The sequence below is a fragment of the Papilio polytes genome, unplaced genomic scaffold (genome assembly GCF_000836215.1).
Source record: "Papilio polytes unplaced genomic scaffold, Ppol_1.0 DF822178.1, whole genome shotgun sequence".
Classification (NCBI taxonomy): domain Eukaryota; kingdom Metazoa; phylum Arthropoda; class Insecta; order Lepidoptera; family Papilionidae; genus Papilio; species Papilio polytes.
In genome coordinates this window covers 1,834,120-1,858,830 of record NW_013527026.1, presented here as the reverse complement: position 1 = coordinate 1,858,830, position 24,711 = coordinate 1,834,120, and the positions used below count along the sequence as shown (strand labels likewise).

Sequence of the window (24,711 nt, the reverse complement as noted above, 5' to 3'; positions counted from 1 at the left end):
GGTCTAAACGAAAGACCGGAGGCAGTCGTGCGGGCTTTGCAAGTGCTGGAAGTAAGAGAGCGTGTAGAGCGCGAGAGAAGAAGGCCGGCACCAGATCTGGACACGGGGGAACAGGCTTTGGTTCGAGAGATGTGTAATGTGGTTTGGGGAAAATTGGAGGACGCGCCCCCGCAAGCGCCGCAACGTTAAAGTGGTTATAAAACATTCAGTGTTTCCTTTTTGATGTTAATGAGGTGAAACTGTATCTAAGTTCGATGAAAGTGCGTAAAAAGTCGACAAACGCGGAGCATCGGCAGTGGAATCCTACCCTATCGAGGTCACCGCCGGTGTCGACTCTCGTGACCCAAAGACTCGCGCCGACCTTGTTTATTAATCGAGTGTGTAACTGAACTTTGTAGTTTTTATAAAAATAACAACCGTGATATTTTGTACATCTTGCCCTTTACAAACAGTGATTACAGGAAAATATGACGGAAAACGATACCTAAAAGTACAAAGTTATAGTGCTAAGTTCATCTAGATTTAAGATATATTTATTTGTTAAGGACACTTCTCGATTCGCTCTTCGAAATGTTTTTTATAGATTTTTTAACTAAATATTATAATGGTTAAATTAAATTAAGCTTTATATGAGCTTTTGTTGATGAGGCTATATTACAAGCTCATAATTATTTCTGAGTATAGAAATTTTGTTTTAATCATGCTAATGACGCTAACGTTGAACTGTTTTTATTATAAGTGTGAATAATTCTTAAAAATTGTTATTAGTATTCGTCTTTTTATTGTTTACTTGTAAACAATGCAGAGTGCATGAGCCATCCGTAAATAGTATTGTTCCATAAGTGTGTCACGCAGGAAAAAAAAGGAAGTTCACTCATAAAGTTTTAGGATGCCCATACATAAAGTTACTAAACTTTATAAGTAGAGTTATTTCTGTTGAAAATTAATCATGTCCTTATAAAAATGTAAATGTCACTGCTTATTACAAATTTACGTTTTATTTCTGTTTTTTTAATATTTGCGTCGAAAAATTGTTAATTGTTTTTATTATACATGCGTTTGATTGTATGTTATGTTGTCCTTATGTAATATGATACGATTGCAATCAAGCTGTTCTTAAAAAGTAGAGAAAAATTGAATTACTTTGTTCATTAAATAGAGCTTGTGCATACAGAGAATTGCTTATCTAGTCAACCATATATCCGTTTTTTACGTGAGTTTTCACTAGCGAAAATGCGCACAAAATCATTGCCATTCCTCATTTTCTTAGAAACCATTGAGATAGCGAGATGTTTTTGAGTGTTTGGGCAGTGAAAACTTACGGTTACACGTTCTGATTTCATACCACTGCACTCACTTCTCTAGAAATGTTATTAATTTATTAATCTTAACATGAATGGAAATAAATTATTTGTGTTTAATTTGGTTTATTTTTACCCTTTGTATTAAATTTAAAATAGATGTATAAATTACTGAGAAAAACTAAAATGCCTTCAATTTGTCTCGACCTACATAGATAATAAAAAAAATTTGACGGTTTTCTATACTAATATTATAAAGAGGAAAGATTTGTATTTTTGTATGTATTGACACAATTCAAAAGCTACTGGGCCGATTTCAAAACTTCTACCATGTACCACTTGTAATATAGGCTGTGTTTTTTTTTTTTCATTATTTTTTAATTTCACGTGTCGTTATGGACTACATGTTGATAAGCATTTTCTTTGGAATAAAAATATTTTTGACTACTAAAATGAATATCGCCTTTGGATAAGTATATAGCGCTAATAGAAGAAATAAATGACAAATTTAATGTCCTTACATTGTAAGATTGTAACTTTGAAATGCGAATGACCGCTCCTATGTATTGTTGGGGGGCAGTGACTTGTAGCTCGTAGCGAATGATTCTTAAAGCGTCAAGCCTATCTTTTCGTCACACGGACTTTATAATGTAAAAATGCATTGTTTTATTTCTTGTGTAAATGACTTAGATTAGTTTCTACTTCTTAATGCACCTTTGGTTTGCAAGGCAAAGGAAAATTATAATAAAACGTTAAATATTCGTGGTTTAAACGAAATCGAATTGTTGGTACTGTAAATAATAAAGAATCTATATGTAATAGAAGGCAGTCAGATGCTTTAATTTAATGTAACGTTAGTGAACATATTATTATATCTGTTTTTCAAAAGAGTATGAAAAGGATGTCGATGTTTTTGTACAAAATTGGGCAGTGTAAATTCACGGTTAGCGATTTTGCATGAGTGTTCTCTTGAGGCGAAGTTACCAGGGCATATCTAGTAGTTGTTACAAAGATTACGTTATTATTCCATAGCAGACAGGGTTTAAAAACCCAAACGTCATTAAAATAACAAAAAAATATACCTGTCACATGTCATAATTATAATACTTCAAGTCATTTTAATTTACATGTTTAGGATTATTGTACGAATATTTATCTGGAGAACGCTAGATATATTTGTGAATAAATATGCCAGAAATGAAAGGAGAGGACAGAGGCGAAGATGAGGATACTATTGGCGTAATGACCTTTCTGTACTTACATATTAAATACAAGCCCATACTATGCTATGTTAAAAACCTTACAATAAAAACACTTCAATAGACGCCTGATAAAAATAAATAGCAGAACACTTTAACTGACGGTGCGGAAGTTCTTTTAAAATGTTTGTATGTATTTTCTAGATTTACGTCGGTGGTAGGAATATCGAAGGCGAGAGACATGGCGAGGGCTGGGCCGTACTGCCTAACGGAGACTTCTACCAGGGCTGTTACTGTCGCGGACTCAGAAACGGGAAGGGCTTGTATGTGTTCAAAAACGGTGCGCGCTATGAAGGTAAATAATAAAAAAACTGAGGCTCCCCTAATTTCGTATGATAGTTGAGTTTCACTTTATTTCGTTTAAGGTGAATGGCGTCGAGCGATGAAGTACGGTGTCGGTCAAATGACTTACCCTGATGGGTCCCGTTACGAAGGCGATTGGAGATATGACCTGAAGCAAGGTTTTGGTGCATATTACTACCCCAACGGTGACATTTACGAAGGAGCTTGGTTCAAAGGCAAGCGCCATGGACTGGGGACATATTTTCACGCTGAATACCAAGTTAAATTCATGGGTACGTGGGTTGATGGTGTTATTGAAGGTCCTGGCCAGATCATGTACCCGCGGGTTCGGTTCCACGGCTCATGGTTTAAAGGTATGCCTAAAGGACCTGGCTGTTTCGTATTCGATACTAATTGTATGCAGCACGGGTTCTACGAGCTGATCAAAGACCCGAAATTTGAAGAGTACGGAGAACACGAGGAAGAGAAAGAGGAAAAAGAGGAGAAGGAAGGAAAATATGAAGGCGAGGAAGAGATAGAAGTGGATGAGACAGCTGGTAAATAAAATCAACTTCTTTTTTTTAATATTCTGAACCACATTTCTATTCTATATCGAGCTGCAAATATGGGTAAATCAAATCCTTTGTGCAATGTTTGTAGGTAAGATATCAGTGTGGCGCGCACGCAACGTGACAGCTTACCTGGCAGAGTTCCTTCCGCCGGAGCCTGTCCCGCTGCCTGTACACGACTCTGTGCCGTCACTGACACACGAGAGCGTCAGCACCGAGCTGATGCAGTTCGAGCAGCCCACCCTCGCCTCCGAGCACGAGGGCGACGACAACGATTCCTGGCTGCTGCATCGACAGCAGTTCATCGAAGAAGCGGAGCAGAAAGATTGATAAGGGAGACATGATTGGGGCAAATAAAAACATAATATTAACTAACTTTTTCATACCACCTCACCTCATGTGGCTTATCCGATATCTTATGTAATAAAATTACAAAATACAAATACAAATTATTTGCAAATAAACGAGCTTCCTTCATGATTGTCATTGAACTTGTTTCAACAAATGATAATGGTTGGTAGGCATTTTAATGCTGGTCTAATAAGTACAGTTAAAGCATATTTAATAATGATTCCACCACTTTGTATGCCATTTGTATACACACTCAGTATATAAACTTTTTAACAGCTGCATATGTTGACAACACCAACATAAATAAAAATATGAATTAGAACTTAAATATTTATTACAATTGGTATTACTGCCTACATTATTAGACACAGTGTATATTAACAGTCAATAGTTCAGAAAAACATCTGCCAAAACTTCATTAAAGTATAACAAAAGTATGCTATTAAACTGGCACAACCTTCTTCTTTTGCCATAAATAAGTTCATTAAAGTAAAATATTCTAGTCATTTAACTCACAAGTAATCAACATGTAAGGAAGTAGATAGAAAATACAAATAGAGACTATTGTAAATGTTTTCGGACTTTCTAGATTCAATATCAATTAGTAATTAAATTATTTAAACTTTCGTGAGACATTATCAAAAAAAAAATTAGAGAGAACTTAACTCATAAACAAGCTTACAGTGCCAGCACATGCCAGTTTTGGATCCGCCAAAGGAATATGTGAGTTAAGTTATCTGTAATATTTATTCAATTAGTTGTATACATATATATTCAGTCTGCATATTATATTTCGAAAGAGTAGAGTAGTCACAGGCTTCCGAGAGGCATAAAAATTAAGCCAAATCATTCAGGCTAATAAAAACTTGTGCACTGACTCCACTTGAGTTGGATAAGTCTAGGAATATAACATTCAAGAATACAATAACTAGGGATGTACAAAAGTACTACAACACTATCCTAAACTTATGGTGACTCGAAATAATGCAGGACAGAAAAGTATTTAACATTTAAGTATTATTGGGACTTTAATGGGCTCACTCATACTGCTTTTTCCGAACCCACATTAGGTTGAGAATCTGCACTTGTTGGAGGTTGATATGCTATTGTGACCTCTTTACAGACCACAAATTGCTATACTTCAATCTTATAATACAAAATACAATATTGTGTAAACCATCACATTAAATGGTAATTGTGATGGTTTACAATTAAATTTATTGGCTAAAGTTAGGTTACACAATTGTCTGTGACACAAATTGTTATAAGAAAAATATCCATTTAAATTGGCAACAAGTTTATCTATTTATTGCTAAAAACAAAATGAAACGAGTTACAAAACTTATCGAGATCAATATTCATTATCAAGACATGGTTTATTTCTTTATTCTGAATGCAACTGAGAAGTATATTATATTTCATATTAAAATTCTGTGTATATATTTGGTCAATTAGATAAAATTTATTGCCAATTAATAAGGATGAAACTAAAAGTTTTAACGATCACCTTGTGGATATATTATGCTAAATTAAATTAAAATTTATCTATGTTTGAGAATTTGGTGCTGCATTGTTGTTAGATCCAGCATTGTTATTTTCAAATGTATTTTTATTCTTAAGTAGATAAGCAGCTAAATAACTGATGGGATCTGGTGGTCTCTCTTTGGCCAACGCTGATAGCCCTTGTAATAATATAGGAACAACTGTTTGGTCTAGGTACTGGCGCGTAGGCAGTGCGTTGAGATCTATTCTTGATTTTCGATTAGCATTCGTTTCATTCTCTTTTTCCATGGCTATAACTTTCTGTAAATTGTAATTAAATTACAGCTAAAATTTCAATGAGTTTTTGATTTATTGGATGATGCATAGGAACATTTAAAAACACTTATTACCTTTATGGAATCAGGTATTTTCGTTGATGGCTGTTCGTCCTTAGCGGCTTGACTCACTGTTGTTGAGGTTTCTGACATCGGTTGCAGATATTTATAGACACAGAACCGGCTTTACAAATAAATTACTCTCTTCAAATTATAAATTAAAATAAACCCCTGTTTGCAATTGATTAACAAAAAATAAAAGAAAATGGCTCAACTCAACTCAAAGTTCAAAGATTTTTTAAACAGGATGACAGCCATAGATTATTGAGTTCATAGAAGTGACAGTTTATGAAAAGGTAAGTCACAGATAAAAAAAATAGACAATGTCAATATTTTTGACAGCCATTGTAACTCGATGTTTGATTCCGAATTCCGATGATAGATTTTATAATTCAATTTTAAAAACAATTCAACTCAGTTGAAATAAAAAAAAATGTTGGCATCTTAAAATTACTTTTGATACTTTAAAAATCAATCAAAATACTATTTTTACCTAGTTCGGAGAAAATCCATAAATAAGAGTAAGCAAAGAACACGCTATAGTAGCGCTATTTCCTTCTGAAGGTCTACGCTCTTCAATATGAACAAATTATTTGCATGATTCCTTAACCTTGTTCAGCAGTGTTAGGTAAATTCTTAATATTTTAAAAATTAGTGGAGTACGTATTTATAGCATTTTCATTGTACATTCTTGGATTACATTCTAAATTATTATTTGATCATTTTTAATTTGTAATATATTTCCTCCCGTTCTGGTACATTGGAATAGTTGGTTGAATATGAACTATTGTAACCAAAAATATGTTTGATCTAAAACTGTCGTTTTGAGGCTTACACGAGATTTATGAGGAATAAAAAATTTGTAACATTTATCTTATCATTTATTTTAAAAAACTTAATAATTAACAATAAAACTTAATTTAAAATTCACACCATATATATAACACACTTTTCCACACTCTATTATTTACGTAGGTTATTGCATATTTTCTACATTTTAATCATTTGCATCCAATATCAAGGACTATAAGGACTTTGCGAATACCAAGCAAAGTTGTTTATCTGTTTAGTCAGGTACCTAAATTGCTAGTTTCCTAAACATCTTGCAAAATATTTTACAATTACTCAAACGGATTTATAAAAACAGGAAATGACTTTTCTACCTGTTGTCTATGAATTAAAAAACAATGGACCATAAAGCATTGTTTGGTTTTTGTTTTTATTTAAAAGTGCGTCCGAAATTTTGCCCTTGACTTTAAAAATGTTTTGTTAATAAACAAGTTGACAAAACAATCTCAAGCAATGCCGGGTTTAAAAAGTAAATGACCCAACTCATCTTTCACTTAAAAGGTGAAGAGTCGATACATTTATGAGGTCGAAAATGAATAAATTTTAGCGAGCACTATTCATGAGATATTTTTAATGGACAATTTTGCTTATTCTCTAATCAAATTAAAACGGTTGTAGGGCTACAAGTTTATTTCAAATTGGTGTATTTCTTGAACATCCTTGTACTATCTTATGTGTAAAATTAAAACAATAAATAAAATGCTTAATTTTTCTTAATATTGTACTTGACAAAAACATCGGTGGAAGGATGTGGGTACTAAAGCGAGGGTAATTCGTTCAAAAATTTATTAGTAGTTAGGTGCGCAGATAGTGCGGGGGCGGTGGCGGCGGCGCGGGGCGGAGGCGGGGCGCGCGCTCCAGCTGTCTTCGCCAGGCCGCCATTGCTTCGCTCAGAGACCACAGCTCTGATAGTAGGCAGAGGTCCAACTGACGAAGACTGGCCTGAAAAAAAACAAAAACTTATTTGAAAATTTGTACAATTGTCTCAATTAAAAAAAAAACAAACTTATATTCTTAGACCAACATATGGGCTATTGTTTTTCCGTTGTAATTGTTTAGTAGCTTATTCTCATGCCATAAACAAAACGATCTATGGCTTCATGTTGTATAGCTTAGAAATACTCCGGAACAGGAAGGTTAAAACAAAACAGCTAACGTGTGCAAGGACAGTCAACTTTGTAACGTGGAATTCATAGGTAATTAATGATAAAGCACTTGTATTAATAGAATTCTGGTAAATCAGACGTTACCTAATTGTTAACCCTATGACTGCTACACCGTTATTGGATTAAATGAACTTTTCTTTGCAAGTGAAGGTAAGAAGATATTAATAGGTAGTCAGGGTTAATATTACATTTGTTATTATAAGTTTAACCTTTATTACAAATAATAATCATTTTATTTTCTGTTATTGCTTCTCAAGGGTACTTATGTTTAGTTTTCTCAAGGAAATCCGGTTGTTTATGTTGATATTAGTATAATAGGGTTGACATTTGAAGGATAGGTGTTTTATTAAGTCATTCATGCGTGGTTTTGTCGGGCTGATACTGGGTCAAGGAGCGGTACACGGGGCTTGGCCATGTACCGTGAAGAGTCGTGAATAAGTACTAAACGGAGGTACTACTTAACATTTAAAGACAAACCCACTGCCGATACATCTTTAACTAAACATACTTCTGTTTTTATAAATAAAATGGAGATAGCCACGTATTTCTGACCATACAAGTTCTCTAAGTATTGGAAAGACTATCATATTGTTATTTATTTTATATAGCACTTTGCAGTGACTGTAAACATCGAACTGTTCAGATTGTAACTGCAATGGACTTTCAATTGCTCAATATTTAAGTTAGTTATACAATATAAATAGAGGTCTAGATTAGGTACAGTGGTAGCGTACGATTTGCACTGGGCGACAAGTGGTCGGCCTTAGCGTTCACCGATTACGTTAGGAATGCGGGATGTCCATTGAATATAGAGAAACGGACTAGACAAAGAACCGCTGGTGTACCTACTATTTTTTTTTCGATGGCGCGATAAAAATGACAATCCTAAATGCAATCACTGAAGTAAAATTGATTCTTCTCCGTTTAGTACTTAATGTTCGTCTTAATTTGCCAATGGGAATGCGCGCACTTTACAGATCCTGTCTCTTAAAAGGCTGTGATCGTAGCCGATGTGGGTCGCCGCTCGGGGAGATATGCGCACCGTTTGTGCTCCGTACACCTGTCACGTCCGGCACCAGCTGACAGGCACATATAATGGCACTACACTATGTTAATTCACATAAGTAAAGGGTACAAGTAGAATTGATAAACTTAAGTTGTATAGGCCGAGCGTATACTTGTAGAACGAAATATTCAGGACCAAGAGCAAGTAGAGGAAACCTTATATTTATTACACAGAAAACAATAGACTAGTAGTAACTACATCCAGAAATTCCACTAATCAGTCTAAAACATACAATAAAGTTTCAAATCAGGTACATAAGCGTCTGTAGCCAAGTATTATGTTATGCTCTAATAACTAATACATGCATACACTTATGCATTAATAACGCATTGCCACAAGATGAAATATAAATAACCGCTGATTTCTCAATAATACAAATTAAAAAACTCCTAACTTAAGTATTACCTAGTCTGAATAGAAGACTAAAAATGTTGTATCACTTCGCGTGCGAATAAGTATTTATAGTGTAACTTTTATTACGACAATACATAGCCCAAGTTGATATTAGAGCTATAAAATTTTATACGCCAAAGAAAGCGGCGTTTTATCGGGTTTTCTTTCCTAAATATGCCGTTAGAAATCGAACTCGTAATCTTAATGCATTAATGATTTTAATTTAGATTCTAATAGTTGTTCTCAATTCAATTATCATATCGTGTTACGCGTGTTTTAATGAATTACGCCTACAATTTGAATAAATTGTTACAAATTATTATGAATCTGTGCTTCATCTTTGCCTTCTGAGTGATTATTTATTACTCTTATTTAAAAACATTCGTTTTCAGACCTCATCAAACAAAACAAATGCAGATTGACGAATTCAAGTGGCCACTTACTCATGTCACCTTATACTATTTAAAAAAAACCAGTTTAGTCTACTTCCGCGAATTCTGGGATTGATGTTTGGATTCTTCCAGTCTTCCTTTTATCTCTTTTTACTTTCTAGTATTAACGGCAATAACAGTCTATACCTATGACAGGTTAACGGCCTAATCGGTAGAGTGGGCATGCGGGCCGAGAGAGCGGGACATTTTCACAACAAACTATAATTAGAACTAACAACAAAAGTCAATTAGCGTGTCGCTTCGAACGTTTTTCAAAATACCATAAACTGCAAGTGTTTAGTCTGTATTTCGAGCTTCGGACTAAAGAAACTGCAAGTTGGCTATCTGGAAATATTTCATTTTATGAATATTATAGTAAATAAATTGCAGAGATCTCGCAGGGATCGTATCTTAGACTAGCAATCTCGCGTGACGTCACCAGTCAAACGTGACGGCAAACTTTTTCTCGCATTCCCGAGGAGATTGGTCAGGAAAGGGGGAAAGTGGATATTAGAGTCCGCACGATCCGCCGGACATCAGGTATGCGCATAAACGTATCTCGTTAGCATAGCAACATAATGTATTTTGTAATTGTATTTGATCTCAGATTTACTACATAAATTTTCAAAATTGTAATTACCCAAATTATAAAAAAAACTGAGTGTCAATCCTCACTTTCTTTGAACAACAAGTATTTTTTAATACAAATGTAAAGGTAGTGGAATTCGACGGATATACTGAGTAGCCTAATGCTGGAAATATCAACAATATTTATTGGTACACGATTTTTAACCCCGAGTAGAAGAAAATCAGTATATAAGTTAGACATTTATTATAAATGCCTCATTTTATCAGAGCGTTTCAAGAGCTCTCATAAAGGTTTTCAGGTTTACAGCCTACATATGTGAGATATTCCAGCGTTTGACGTCATACTTCAAGAGATTCTATTTCTGGTATCGCGATTATGAATATGGAACATGCTATCACATCAATCAATTAAAACATGAGTTTAATAAAATGTATGTTAAAAATATGCTAGATATTGAGGATAAATTAGTAACTATTACATCATACTAATCATACTTACTACTAATATTATAAATGCGAATGTTTAGATGGATGGATATTTGTTAAAGTTTGTAGCCTAAACGGTTGAACGGATTTAGATGAAATTTAGTATAGATGAGGATAGTGTGGACGAACACATATGTATGCTACTCACTTTTTAAAAAAATATTTCCCTCTGATTGAGTCGTGGACTAAAACTAGTAAAAAAAAAATTGCTAATTACAATTGCATTGTACAATTTAAATTACCATTGTAATCGTGTTATCGACATACACAGCGTTTACTAGGAGGAAGAGGAACGCGGATTTATTCATATTGATGATAAATCCCTTGTTTTATTTGACGTAGTGGCAATAAAATTTATCTATACTAATATTGTAAAGAGGAATGATTTGTATTTTTATATGTATTGAAATAACTCAAAAACGACAGGAACTATTTAAAAAATTCTTTCACCATTACAAAACAATAGCTAGTTATTTAATAAAGAAGTAATGTATATTCTCAATTCCATACATTTTTGACTTTTCGATATTTGCGATAATCTAATGTTTAGGAAGGCTAAGTCATGCGATAGTAATTTAGTCTGATCAACAAGTTACCTAGTGCTAATTCTACACGTAGCAAATATTTATTGAATTCGTTCACAGTGATGACGTACAACGTTGATTAGCGTTTGTAAGTAAACAATCGAGAATCGGCAAATGCCCGCCGCGCTATTACCGATCCAAATAAACATTCTGCTCGTAATCCCAGAGGAAATGTGTCAAGGAGAAGTTTAACTACGAAATAAATTTACGATTCTATATACGTATTAAAGAAAACAAAGAGTGAAGCAACATGGAAAACATTGAAACTGGAATAGCTGTATATCATAAGGTCGACGAAGGCTTAAGAATTTGTTAGTGAACTTTGTAACCGAACTACTTTTAATCATCTGTATAATTAAATACCACTTACAATCGGTAATTGGTCACTAAGGGAGACATTTCTCATACTGAATCAACACTAACGCCTACTGCCGACTGTAAGTACAGTTTACAAAATAAAACTATTATTCAGTATTGTTTAATTACAGCTTTAAATTTTCGCTAACATTAATTCGAACCAGTTACATACTTCACAATCAGTATATATTACTTTTTACTATTTCCACGCATTTGCATTTGTAAGGTATCGCTTATTTGCATACAAGAATGCGTGAACACGTAAATGCCTATAAATGGTATCATACACTAATTATGAGGAAGCTATTCATAAAACACAATGCAGTATGCAACAACGTTTCCAACCCCGCCCTGAACTGTGTACAAAATATCCATAAATCTTTACCGCACCCTTGTTTTAATGGATTTAATGGATTACGTGCATACTCTACGATACATTAGGTGAAACAGCAGAAAACAATGTAGGATTTATTTCTTGGTAACTATGAAAACGTTTTAATTATTTTAAGAGGTTAGGAAATGACCAAGCAAGTTTACTCATGCAAAATGTAACCACCGAGACTGAAGTGACTAACACAGTTTTTTTTATACTAAAGCTTTACCACAATGTTAGTTTGAAAAGAAGAGAATATCAGCATATTACTGAAACGACATTAAATATGTAACAGCGTCTTCAATGATAAGGTCTTGCATCTCCAAATTCCATTAAAAATTTGACGTTTGTCAGATTGTAAGCGGCGCTTACGAAGCGAAGTTTTAAGATTCAATTAAGTATTCATTCGTATATGTCCTAAAAGTGAGTTGCCTATCCTGGTCATCTAACCCTTTGTTTAGTCAAACGCTTGGACTACCAACACTGTACGTTTTGACTATGAAAACGCTAAATTCAAAGGGCTTCACAAGTTAATAGGAACTGGAACTCTATTAACACGCTACATATCAAATAGAATCTATAGAAGATGTTATCTTACAAACTAAGCATGTGTGACAAGACTATCGACGTATTAAAACCACGGTTACATTGTCATCGAATTTAATGATTCCACGAAAACCTAGTATTGAATTCTCAGTAAACTACAGTGTAAACATTGCCCGTTGCATATTTGGTTGCAAGTTTCAACTTAGCTGCGTTTAGTATGGTGCACAAGGAACCGTTGCGTCAACAATCGATCGTGTTATAACTTCAAAGGAAACCCTTATTAGTGCTGGTGCCGCACCGGCGTGTACTGATACTATAAAAAAAACTAGCGTGGCTTCACCCGTTTGATATTTTACAATTTCTCGGAAGTTATTCTGTAAGAAAGTGTTTAAAAAAACTTCTTTTTGATGTCTGGCTATTCTCAGTATTGCTTATTTTCGATTAGTTCGATCTAGCTTAAGTCTTCACTATCGTAACACACATATTGCTGTCCTTGTTATTCTCTTTGAAAAGGACAGAGTTAACTATATTATTCTCTTTTTTATCAATTGAAACGATTTTTATACATAAATCGGTTCGTTAAAATAATAAAATTAAATACATTTTTTAATTTAATATTTGGTTCCGTCATTGACAAATGTGGCACATTTGCCTAAATGAGAGCATTCGCAGGAAACCATTATGCGCTTAAAAGTATAACACCACCCATTCACGAACATCTACCAAAGATTAAAATTAACATTGAATTATTAAAAACTGGTAATATAAAGTGTTTAGAACTTGTTATCAAAACCTGATATGGTTGCTCTTAAATACATTTAGTCGTCAGTTTTAATATTTCTACAATTCTAATCAAAAGTATAGAAGATAATGAGGTAAACTAACGGAAAACTTAAAATCTTGTTTCAAGACAAAATAAATCATACTTAAAATACGTGTATTCGGCTTTATGAGATAAACTAGAGCGATCATAACAGTTTTAATAAGGAACCCAAACCTTTTGTACAGAAAATGCCTGCAATAAAAAGCTCTGCCACTGAAACTTGTTCGGAAAATTATAATTACTCGTTCTTTTTATTCTAACTGTCAATAAAAAGAATAATATAACAACCAGATTTACTAGTATAGCATTACAATTACTGAATCTAAAAATCTAGCGACGATTTCCTTAAGACAAAATGAGAACAATCGTATCCGTTGCAACCGAGAGGTATATCTGATGGCTTTCCTTCCTGTATGATATTTGATCGGAACACCAGCCACGGAAGTATCACCAGGTCACCTACATTAACTAGCGTCATTAAATTATATTGGGATGCCGCAGCAAAATATGTAACGTCGTTAAAAAACTCATGTTATGATACTAATACAATGAATAAACCTACTTTCGATTTTGAAACATGTGCAATATAAAAAAATCACACCTTGTAAGTAATATTAATACGTTGGACGAAAAAATAAACAACATGCACGATATAACAGCGGTAAAAAAATTATTTATTAAAAGTTTTATTTATAAATATTGTATCTATTATAAATATTGTAGGTATTAAAAAGTATTAAAAACTACAATGGTGAATAGTCTAACCGTGCAACATTAGTGGTAATTATAATCATAACTAAGACGGTATTTATTTCCTAAAATTTAGATTTGTTGAAAGCAATGGCGCCGGCGCTTCTACAACAAGCATATACAACAGCCTACGTGTACCCACTGCTTTGCATTCAATTCAAGGCCCGGTGTTCCGGAGGCGGGGATGTTTATTGCCGGCTGGAAGTCGGTGCACTATTCCGGTTATTAATGTCTTATAAATTATTTTTTAGTAAACAAATTGTATACTAAAGACGTATATAAATGAAAAGTTTTGAACATGACTCTCACACAGGTAGTAGACAAAATTCAATATCTTTAGCATGTAGGTATGACTATGTTATTTTTTAAACAATAGTTACCAATATACAAGCGCTCGTTAAAAAAAAATCACTACATGACATTAAGTACACATTTTCGTTATAGCAAGATATCAAAACCACTCCACCATATAAAGTTAGATAAACTTCCAAAAGAGGTAAAAAAGTGCATAATTAACTGATTTCGTAACAGTAATTTAAACGTAAAAGGTAAAGCCCTATACCCTTATAGACGTTGTACTGGTATTTGGTACAGTTAGTTACGGGGGCGTTAGAAAAAGGCAACATGGGACAAGTCCGCCCACGGCAGGGGCCCATCGATCCGGTAAGGTTAACCAAGTTTGTACACTATCGATCTTTTACAGACAGTCGACGTGTTAGTCCACTCGTATATTAAAACTGTGCAGGTGTTTTGTACGGTATTACCACTGTAATATTGTTTTGCAGCCTGCTGAGGTTTATAAAATTATTTATCTATAAAATAAGGTTTTTTAGAACTGTAAAAAATAAGCACTTGTTACAATTAATAAATTGAAATATCCTGATCGAGACCATTTATGATGTAATATTGAATTACTTTTTTTTTATTTAAATACAATAAATTCATATGTTGAGTGCAAACATGACAGTTAAACTCGGGTATTGCATTGGGCAAGATCATGTTAAATGTACATAGTTGGTATACATGTGGAGCCGGCGTTTCGCAGCGAAATTATAATTGGCGAAACTTTCGATACGTATATGACACCAATATGCAATGCCTGAATATGAAGGCGATGACAATATTTATCTCGATTTATGAGAGTCAATTATCTGAAAACCGTTAAAAGATCAGTTTATATCCATTTGTCGCCTACAGCTTTCATAAAAAAAAAAAACATAATCAGATTACTACAACAAACAAATCTAACAGATTGTATTCATATACAAGAAGTAACTATAGTTCATATTGACATATTTGAATGACAATTTTTTTAACAACACAAAAGCTGATAAAGGATTAAAACTAGATAACAAAATCCTTACAAATGTTTAGAGATGTCCAATGACTTATAAAGAAATTTAACTATCTCCATTTTCTAAACAATCCAATCAAAATTTAGCATTTAAACCCCAGCCGAGTATAAACGGGGAAAGCCAGTTTATAATAATTGTTAAACGTGCCTAATGTTAAAAAGTGAGTACGACATCGACCGACAACTTTCTCTTCTAACAGATAACCGTATAATTGCTAAGATTCTATCTAAATTGAACTGTTATCCATAATAACGGAATAATCGTTTGTGTGACAACAAAATTGTTTTCATGCACGATTAAATTATTATCGATATTAAAAATGTTTATACGTTAACTTTTACAGCAAATATTGTTCCTTTAAATAACCAAAACCCATTACTAAATGGGCAGATCCAAAATGATAAACTATTTGCTATCTATATGTTTGCAAATCTTTACAACCGTGACCGTTTAGATGGTGAATGGTTTTATCGCGTGTTAGGCGACTGAAAACACTGCCAAGATAAAAATAAAAGGAAAGTTTACAACAATAGGAAATATCTAGACAATTAAGCAGCTTGTATAAATACAAAGTAACCCAACAAAGGTATTTAAAGACCACCAAAAAATAAGTATTAGATAACAACGATTACGCTGAAACAAGAAGTGGCAACAGCACTGATGCATACACTCGTAGGAAACGAAAGTACTGTATTGAAATTCATTTTAATGTTTCTTTCAATAGCCAGTGAAAGTTTTGTACTATCGTTATTCATTTATGCAAATACAAACACGTGCAGAAAAAAGCTCTAAACGATTTGCTAATTATTTTTAAAAGCTGGCTGTAGAAAGAGCAATCGACATATCTACATTTTTTCGTCATGTCTGCGTATAAACTACTAGCTGTTGCTCGCGACTTCGGTGCAGTGACATTAAAAATAAAAGAAATAAATAGTCTATGTTACTTACAGATAAATTACTTTTATAATGATGAAAGAATTTTTGAAATCGGCCCAGTAGTTTTTGAGTTATTTTAATACATACAAAAATACAAATCTTTCCTCTTTATAACATTAGTTTAGAAGCATACATGAATCTGACGTGAATAAATGTTAGACCAGACAAAGTGAGACCTTACTATATTCACATAAGTACTTGGAAGAAAAACATGTATGTATAAAGTAGTTTTTGTTCGTAAGATTCGCTCTCACGATCTCACAATCCGGACACACGAGAGCAGACCGGTCGCGGAGTCCTTGCGGGCTAGAAGGTCAGTCGGAGGCGAGCTGGTGACGTCACGCATTGTCAGGGCTTGCTGTGGCTAGACTATACGCGGACGCATTGTTGCGCTCAACTATTCTCTTAATAGGATAAGATTAACTGTGACGTGCTTCACTAATTTGATCTAATTGGTTCCTGCATTTTAAAACATTTATTTAAAATTCTTCAATATTTAGGTAAAGATCTTTGATATTAGATAATGTTTATCTACAATACGGAAGTTGAGGAGGATGAAATTAAAATAACTTATTGAAGACGTCATCATGCTTTAGTAATAAGACCGCACATATATCATGTAACTACCTTACATTCACATTAATCTAGATATACAAAAACATTAAATCACAGTATGTAGGTTAAAGCGTTATATTTTTTTAAATATAGCAACAAGATTTACGAGCGCATTCCGCATCTGCAGACGGACAGACGTCCCACACAAACATAATTATGACATCTGTAGCAGCTGCTTAGAGAAAAGGATCTGTTCTTTGCCTTCAAAAACATAACGCAGCAGGTGTCAAGACATCACAAGCTTCATTTTAAGGAAGTTTGTTATCGCTATTAATATTTCTGTTTTGGTATTACCATGACATTTATCTAACTCACTGCATTGATATATCAAGTTTTTGGAGATTCAGTCGATCATGCTAGTCATACTTATATTATAAACGCGAGTTTAGACGGATGGATGTTTGTTAGAGTTTGTAGGCTGAACGGATTTCGATGAACTTTAATACAGATGTAGAGGATAGTCTGGAAGAACACATAGACTACTCACTTTTGTTTTTTTTTTAAGTTGCGGGCGAAAGCAAGTTTCTAATAAAGGCATGTATTAAGTTGCCACAAATGCAGCTTTAAATGTACTGCAGGCTGATTCATGCAGGTGCCATCAGGCTACACAAACATCTGCCCGTGAATCACATGATTAAATCCGCCGCGGCTGTTCTTACTGATAGCAGCTACATTTTCAAATGTTTACACGTTATCTGGTGACCTAGCTTCAACTTTACGTTACTGGACATGTAATAAAATAAAAAATAGAGTATACTGTCTATAATTCCCTAATCTGAATAAATTACTTGGAAGAAAGCAAAGACATAATTTTACAAACGTATTGAAACTGTACATTGAGTCTTTTCAGTTAGAAATTCTTTTTCCATTAAGTCAAATAGCAGCATAAATAGCAACGTTTAATCTCTGATTAAGACAGTGTTTACAGATACTCAATTCTTCTGAATTAAGATGATCTTTAGTGAAGTATGAGTAACGTCAAAACAAATCTCTTCTCACAAGAGGAAATATAAATAGACGGACAGACAGACAAGTTATATCAAAAGATGCGAGTGATTCAACCGGCAGATGAGCTTCCAATGGATCAAAGAGTTCCGGAGTTGTTGCGAACTGTGTAACTAAAATGAATGAGAACCACAGAAATAGGAAATCGAATAGAGGAGTTGATTAGACTAGGAAATTAAATCAGAGTGCGATGCAATAACTAAGTAAGGAAAGTAAAATTTTACCTAAAAACGACCCGAGACAGATGCGCAGCACAAAAACAGCGGGGCACGTTCCAGAAATACGTGTTTATCTACAAACGTGTTAGGGTTGCCACGCATTCAAATAAAACTTTAAAATACCGATCACATTGAATTAAATTAAAAAAAATGTAGACAAGAATCAACATATAAAACAAAATTCGTTAATAAATTGTTTCGCCTAAACCACGACAAATGATAAGCTTTTCATGGTTTTATTATTAAATGCAATGCTTTAACACACAGCCCTGTATACAAACATATGTTCATAGCATACACCGCAAAGTAAGCCGTGGTCTCACATCCGTAGCATACAAAAACCTTCAGCCACTTTGTCACGCGGAGCACGCGTTCGTTTTCGGCAGGTCGTCCGGTGTAGCGACCTCTAGTGGCACACAAATGATCGAAAAAAAGAAATCAAAAGCGTACTGACCCTGACGCCGATTGCTGTTAGGCCTTTACGTATTGTTTCAAAATGGGATATTGCACTAATAGAACGTTTTGTTTGCAACACTCGTGTTATATTTATAACCATTTAGCTTTAAAAATGTAAAAAAAAACTATTACTGTCAAAACAAGTTTAAGAAAATTGATCACGATAAACAAGACACGATCTAACAATACAACGATGACAAAACAAAACAAGGAAATAAGACCCTTGGCGAATAATTGTCCTTCGTTTTCTTAACAGGCGGTCTAGAACGTAATTTATTGGAAAGAATGTCTTTGTTTTTTAGTTCAACAATTTAACTCTGACTTCTTTAGTCAGGACAACGCGATCGTGCAATTTTGTTTTTTAATTAATTGTAGGAACATGTTTATTTTATTGTTTTAAGTCCAAGGCAACGTATTCGGAACATGAAACAATGCAGAGTATTGTTCTCTATGCCACGGTCAGATAACTTAATGAGATTCTACAAATGTATTCTCACTTAAACATTGCAACTAAAACTCGTATGCAAATAAATCTCAGTACAAAGAGGCCTAGCTTTAACACTGTTATGTGCGCCTGGTAAGCGAATAAATTTCTATCAAACCTCTCTGATGACAAAGGCCCAATATGGCCATATATTATCATATTGAGAAATTTCACTGTATGCATTTTGTATGAAAAAGATAGTTAATTACATAGAACACATTTGATCGTGTGCTTCATTAATCTTTCGACCGTAAATTATCAATTTGACTCCAGTGAAATAGCGTGACGATTTCGTAGAAAGTTCTAATCTCACTGGGGCAATGCGAAGATGACAATCTCGATTTGAAGTTAAGTAATACTGATGATGAATTCAGAGCGAGTAAATTTGGTATTACATCAATTAACTATGAAGAATGAAAAATCATTTAAGGGTAAGCAAAAACAAATACGGTATTTTCAGAATAAGATTTTGATCTTTGCTGTCAATATTTAAGGAATGGAATACCTGTAAGGCTTTTGTTATAAGTATGAATTTAGAAAACGTATACAAACACAGTTGAATTAACAGCTATAAACTTTATAACATTGCTAGTTTAGCTTTTAAAAACACACCTGACAAATTGAAAAGCATTACGAGTAACTTTAGTTCCCAAATCTCGTTTTCAAATATAAACTATAGTTAAGCGGAGTATCTATTCCCAAATGATTTTAATATTGATCTGCATAATAATCTCATGTCTACGTGCGTCATTATGCAACTTATGAGATAATCTAACGCCAGAGCTCGACATTCAAGAGGTTTGTAATCAACCGGCTAATTTAATGACACGTCACTTAAACGGCCTCATGGTGAGAAGATAAGCAGACTAACATACTAATAACTTCATCTAATATGGAACTTTTGAAAGGAATTATATCAAATCAGTAGAAGTTTTAACATCATGCATAAATCGTGACAAGATGACTGAAATCTATATGCCCTAATTGCAACCGTGGGAACATTACCTTAAGATCCTATCATGAAGTAAATGTTTAAAACAACGTACATATTAAATGTCAATTATAAAGGACACAACACCGGGACAGGTCGTTCGCATCGCGAATTTAAATGCGGGAAAGGTCGGATATGAGTCACATCACAGTTTGGGCGCGAGCAGTATCTACGGATCCATTACATTTTAAACATGGGCGTGTTTAACAGACTGGTTGGCAATAACAGCGGTTTATTGTCTCATAGTCATGTTTTATTTGACTATCAATATATCCATGAAATTGCAATAGCCTCAAAATGGTATATAAGTAAATATTAGACCATATTTTTGTGTCTATTTTTTTAATTGAGAGAGTTGACAAAATTGTTTTGATAATGTCAACTTTAAATATGATATAAAATAACCTTACATATCTTTACTGATTCTTTCGCGACTTTCCTTTATTTCCCACCAACATAGTTGTAAAATTCTCCTTTAAGATAAAAAAAATATTGTCCTTATGTTTACTCCCTAAATAACCACAATAAGCATTGGTAGAGTCATTTAGAATGTATAGAACAGAGCAGCGACAGTGAATCTGTTTTTCCTATTAGCTACTTTATGTAACGTTAATTAGGTTTGATTGTGATAAATAAAACTACAAACGTTCTTACGTCATTTCAGATATAGATTATAATAATAGATAAGATGTTAGGTCCATACATACATTCTCAAATACTGTAGTGGCACACTTTCTATTAATGCAACTAAATAATTACGATGATTAATATTGAGTAAAAGTTTTGGAAGCTCAGCAAATATTGAAAGTAAAACTATAGCAAAGAATATGAATTTCCATTTGGCACAATCCCGACATCTTTCGATATTTTGTACTATTCACTACAGTTACATCTGGAGATTTTTCATATTAATTTTTCGATAAACAGATTTTTGGCACTGGTCTATGAAGATAATGGATACAGCTGTGCTGTAAATGATGTAATTGTTATTGTATACAAGAAATTGTTCATTATTTCGTTAGAAACAATTTGTTTGCCTTCCAAACATTTAATGTTGCTAGCTTTAAATAGCTAAGAGATAAAATAACACACCTAAAATCAAATTCTAGTTCAATATCTTAAAAGTAAAATAAAGAATTAAAATTAAACAAAAGGTATACAAAGTTAGTATGATATCGTGTACCAACTTTACAAGTATGTCGTTACAATGAAACAAAAACCGTACAATAGCGTAGTCATTCGTCTACTAGTCACAAAAACCATTACAGTGTAGACGAGCAGTCGGGCAGCCATGATTCATAACCACTGCCTTAGGAGACACGCTTAGAAGAGTTTTCATTAAACACTCATAAATATTTACACACCATTACACTTGAAAAAATATTCAAAATGACAAATAATTTCTGCAATGAGCATAAAACAAGATTCTGATTTCAATCATAACAATCTGCTTTTTAAATATATTTTATTGGTTTAATTTATTTAATGTAAGATAGTAAAAATAAATGTATAAGTTTAAAGATATTCGTAGGTAATAAAACAGCAGTTCAGTTCAGTTTTTTATAGCAATTTGCGAATTTAATTTCGCAAGCAAAACATCATTCGCTCTGATAATCGACAAGTATGTTACATAAATGATTCTACTTCGAAGTCGAAACGCATTTTATTGTAAAATAATCATAAAGATATATGCAGTATCCGTAGAAAGTTTTGGAACGGGACCAAAAAAGAACATAAACGATCAATATAACCTAGATTGAAATTGTGATAAAAATAAAAAAAAACGTAAGTAATACCTGACATAAAAGTACACACAAATTTTGATTTCATCTTGAATCTGCCCTTGAAAATCACTAGAAAATTTATTTTGTGCAATTACATTTTCAAACAACAGACATGAAATGTTTTTCAAATGATTAACCTTTGGTTAGAAATCTTGATATTAGGCGCTTCAATTATAGTTACACATTGTTCAGGAGCAATAAAAATGTCAAAACCTACGTGAACCAGTATGACAACACAAATGCAGGCATGAGAGGACGAATGGAGAATAATTTCCTAGCAGTTATCGTGTCTTGGCATCACTCCAACTCGCTTTGTAAGATACCAATTACCAATTTGCTGCCTGCAGGCAAAGCGAAACGGTGTTTCCACCTTATTTGTGATTAGAATGAAATCTGCTGTGTTAAGATTTAGTTATACATTGTTTCGGTAAGTTAGAACTTGGAAGTACTTACTGCTAAAATGCTTAATATGTGGGGTTAATTCAAAAGGATAGGTAACTGTTGTTGCCAACTTAGGTCGTACAGAAACTGTAATTAACAAACTTAATTTCCAACTAATGTACATGTAAGTTCAGTACAGTAAGAACATTGTCATGCTAACATACAAAGTACAAAGTTTAGAGAGAGTAAAATCTCTAGAGCACACTCATTCAGCACATTTTAGGTCGCATGCACATCAAAGTGTTTTCACAATGTCGAATCGCATCTGGCGAATCTGTCCCGAGCGTCTCCGACACGGTTTAGTTCACGTACGGATGGTACCACGGATATACATTTACGTGCAAATGCTAGCGTTTTGGATGAAAATTTGTACCTTATTGAATAGCAACATGGTTGAAGCTTCGTCGATCGGATTTAATGCACGTGACTCTACAAAATCTTATGGGTTCGTGAAAACTTGATAGTGACCTGCACTTGAAACTTTCTCGGTCTGAGCATCTTTAGATGTTCGTGCAAACAGCATACAAATTTGAAATGTACAAGAATGATAACTACGTTGGTGTTAAAGTGATCTCAATGGGAAATCGAAATGAATGGGTATTTCTTCATGCGATTACAGAGCTGTGGTTGAGCGTGCGATACATATTATTTTCATCGCAAACAACATCTTGTCTTAATTTAAAATGATCCATAATATTATTTAACTTATATAACTTACGTTTCGTACTACTTTAAACATATTGTTTTTTTTTTAATCAATTCGAAATATCCACTCGATGCAGTTCTCAGGTTCAAAGTTTGTAATTGGGATGGAAGTAACGAGAATGCGGTAGACTTGGCCGAGTTTTATTTTGGCAGACGCTTATAGAATGTACTGATTGTTAGTCAAAAATCCAGACCACATATTTTTTATATAAATCGTTTAATAAACGGAAAATTACCATAAAGTTTTTAATAAAAAAACACATTGTATATTGGTATTATGTGTTACCAAATGTGGGTTAGTTCTATTTTAATATTTAATTAAAAAAGTACACGCAAGTACTTCTTTTTCTTTATATCTGTCCAACTAATGAAAATTATAGAAAATTACATGTAATAAATAAAAACGAGTTTTCTTACTTATTCTCATATTTACGATTCAAGGATGAAGGAGATCGTAAGTCAGCGTTAGCTCATTAGAATTGAACCTTGGCGCGGCTATCCGTATATATGCGAATGCGTAATATCCAGATACGTATACATTTTCCATCATAAACACTGACCATGGCAACTCGTTCTACTAAGAATAAGAAAACACCATAAATCTTGTTGAAATTATGTTGTAGGCACGCTTAAAATCAACAATCAATAAATATTTCAAATTAAATAAACAGAAAAGTCTCACAGGACCAATTGTAACAGAGAACAAACTGCCTTCTATTTCGTTTCGATATCTTCCGCGACACGCTGTGCTTCGGTCTAAAACATTTTTAAGATTACGTTAGCAAGCAACAATTCTATAAAACAAGACAATGAAATCGAGATGCGTTTAATGCGACTTGCCGTAAAGTGAATCAAAATGATTGCTCTAATTAGTTAGTGAAAGTGTTATGCGACCGGCGACTGCAACCAGCTGGGTTGGCGTTGCAAAATATTAGACAATGGGAAGATCCGTGATACGCGGCCAATTGCACCACATTATGCAACTCGATTGTGGAGCACTGTACCCAACACACCTACCCAGTAGAGTTAGATGGACAAACGTATATACAACGATATTGTACACATATGGTACTTAAGCATCTTATTTCTCTTCAATTTTAATTTCCAAGTATTTTTAATGCATTTATCCTATTACCACTTTTAATCTAGCCAAGTTCTACAAGGTTGAAAGCAATAATGTACAAGTGGCTATTGTATTGAATAAACATGAGCCTTTTGATTGACGTCGCTTTTTAATAGGATCGTATGAACAGCCGCTTGCACGTGCATATTCTTCGATATTATAAGATATTCTCTAATTGAAATTTATCAATCGGACATAGAGCTCAAGGCGAACCAGTAACGTCTAATAGTTATGATAAAAGACACGAATATCTTGAACAATTTTTTATCGATAATTCTTAAGATTCATCTGTAATATAAAAGAAAATATTTTTGTTGTAATTGTCCACCGATTTGAATAATAGCCATATTAAAACGCCAAATTAACTAGAAGTAGGTAAAATTATCGCAGAAATGCGTAGTTATTATGACTATTTTCCCGCTATTCATGCAGCAAACTTTTTTAATCAGACAACACTTAAATACATCCAGCAAAATTACACATTGTTCGAAGAAATTAAATGAAAAAAATAACTAGCACTTTTTTCTTAAACAACAAGCGTAAAGAT

General features: G+C 33.6%; 3 protein-coding genes across 3 annotated transcripts in view; 1 reads left to right on the top strand and 2 right to left on the bottom strand.

Annotated features, from left to right (window-relative positions):
• Window positions 1–2,244: 2,244 nt before the first annotated feature.
• LOC106106750 (radial spoke head 1 homolog) lies at window positions 2,245–3,782 on the top strand. The gene is made up of 4 exons (XM_013287397.1): window positions 2,245–2,540; window positions 2,705–2,855; window positions 2,926–3,399; window positions 3,503–3,782. Exons 1-4 carry the CDS (start codon window positions 2,490–2,492, stop codon window positions 3,739–3,741), a joined length of 915 nt encoding a protein of 304 aa, XP_013142851.1. The 5' UTR covers window positions 2,245–2,489; the 3' UTR covers window positions 3,742–3,782.
• Window positions 3,783–4,078: 296 nt separating this feature from the next.
• LOC106106751 (protein dpy-30 homolog) lies at window positions 4,079–5,861 on the bottom strand. The gene is made up of 2 exons (XM_013287399.1): window positions 5,655–5,861; window positions 4,079–5,565 (listed from the first exon to the last, which is right to left on the bottom strand). The coding sequence occupies exons 1-2, from the start codon at window positions 5,730–5,732 to the stop codon at window positions 5,308–5,310; spliced, it is 336 nt and encodes a 111-aa protein (XP_013142853.1). The 5' UTR covers window positions 5,733–5,861; the 3' UTR covers window positions 4,079–5,307.
• A 1,322-nt stretch (window positions 5,862–7,183) lies between these two features.
• The window catches only part of LOC106106630 (putative uncharacterized protein DDB_G0291608), a 27,225-nt gene continuing 9,697 nt past the window's right edge, over window positions 7,184–24,711 (bottom strand). Inside the window, exon 3 of the mRNA XM_013287240.1 lies at window positions 7,184–7,430. Within this exon, the coding sequence (XP_013142694.1) occupies window positions 7,284–7,430 (147 nt within the window). The 3' untranslated portion in view covers window positions 7,184–7,283. The remainder of the gene's footprint in view (window positions 7,431–24,711) is intronic.

Bases quoted from the DNA above. Each gene is read 5' to 3' on its own strand.
- LOC106106750 (XM_013287397.1), top strand. From the start codon at position 2,490: ATGCCAGAAATGAAAGGAGAGGACAGAGGCGAAGATGAGGATACTATT. The intron at 2,541-2,704 runs GTAATGACCTTT...TGTATTTTCTAG, and splicing joins AAGATGAGGATACTATTGGC to ATTTACGTCGGTGGTAGGAA. The intron at 3,400-3,502 runs GTAAATAAAATC...CAATGTTTGTAG, and splicing joins AGAAGTGGATGAGACAGCTG to GTAAGATATCAGTGTGGCGC.
- LOC106106751 (XM_013287399.1), bottom strand. From the start codon at position 5,732: ATGTCAGAAACCTCAACAACAGTGAGTCAAGCCGCTAAGGACGAACAG. The intron at 5,566-5,654 runs GTAATAAGTGTT...TACAATTTACAG, and splicing joins AAATACCTGATTCCATAAAG to AAAGTTATAGCCATGGAAAA.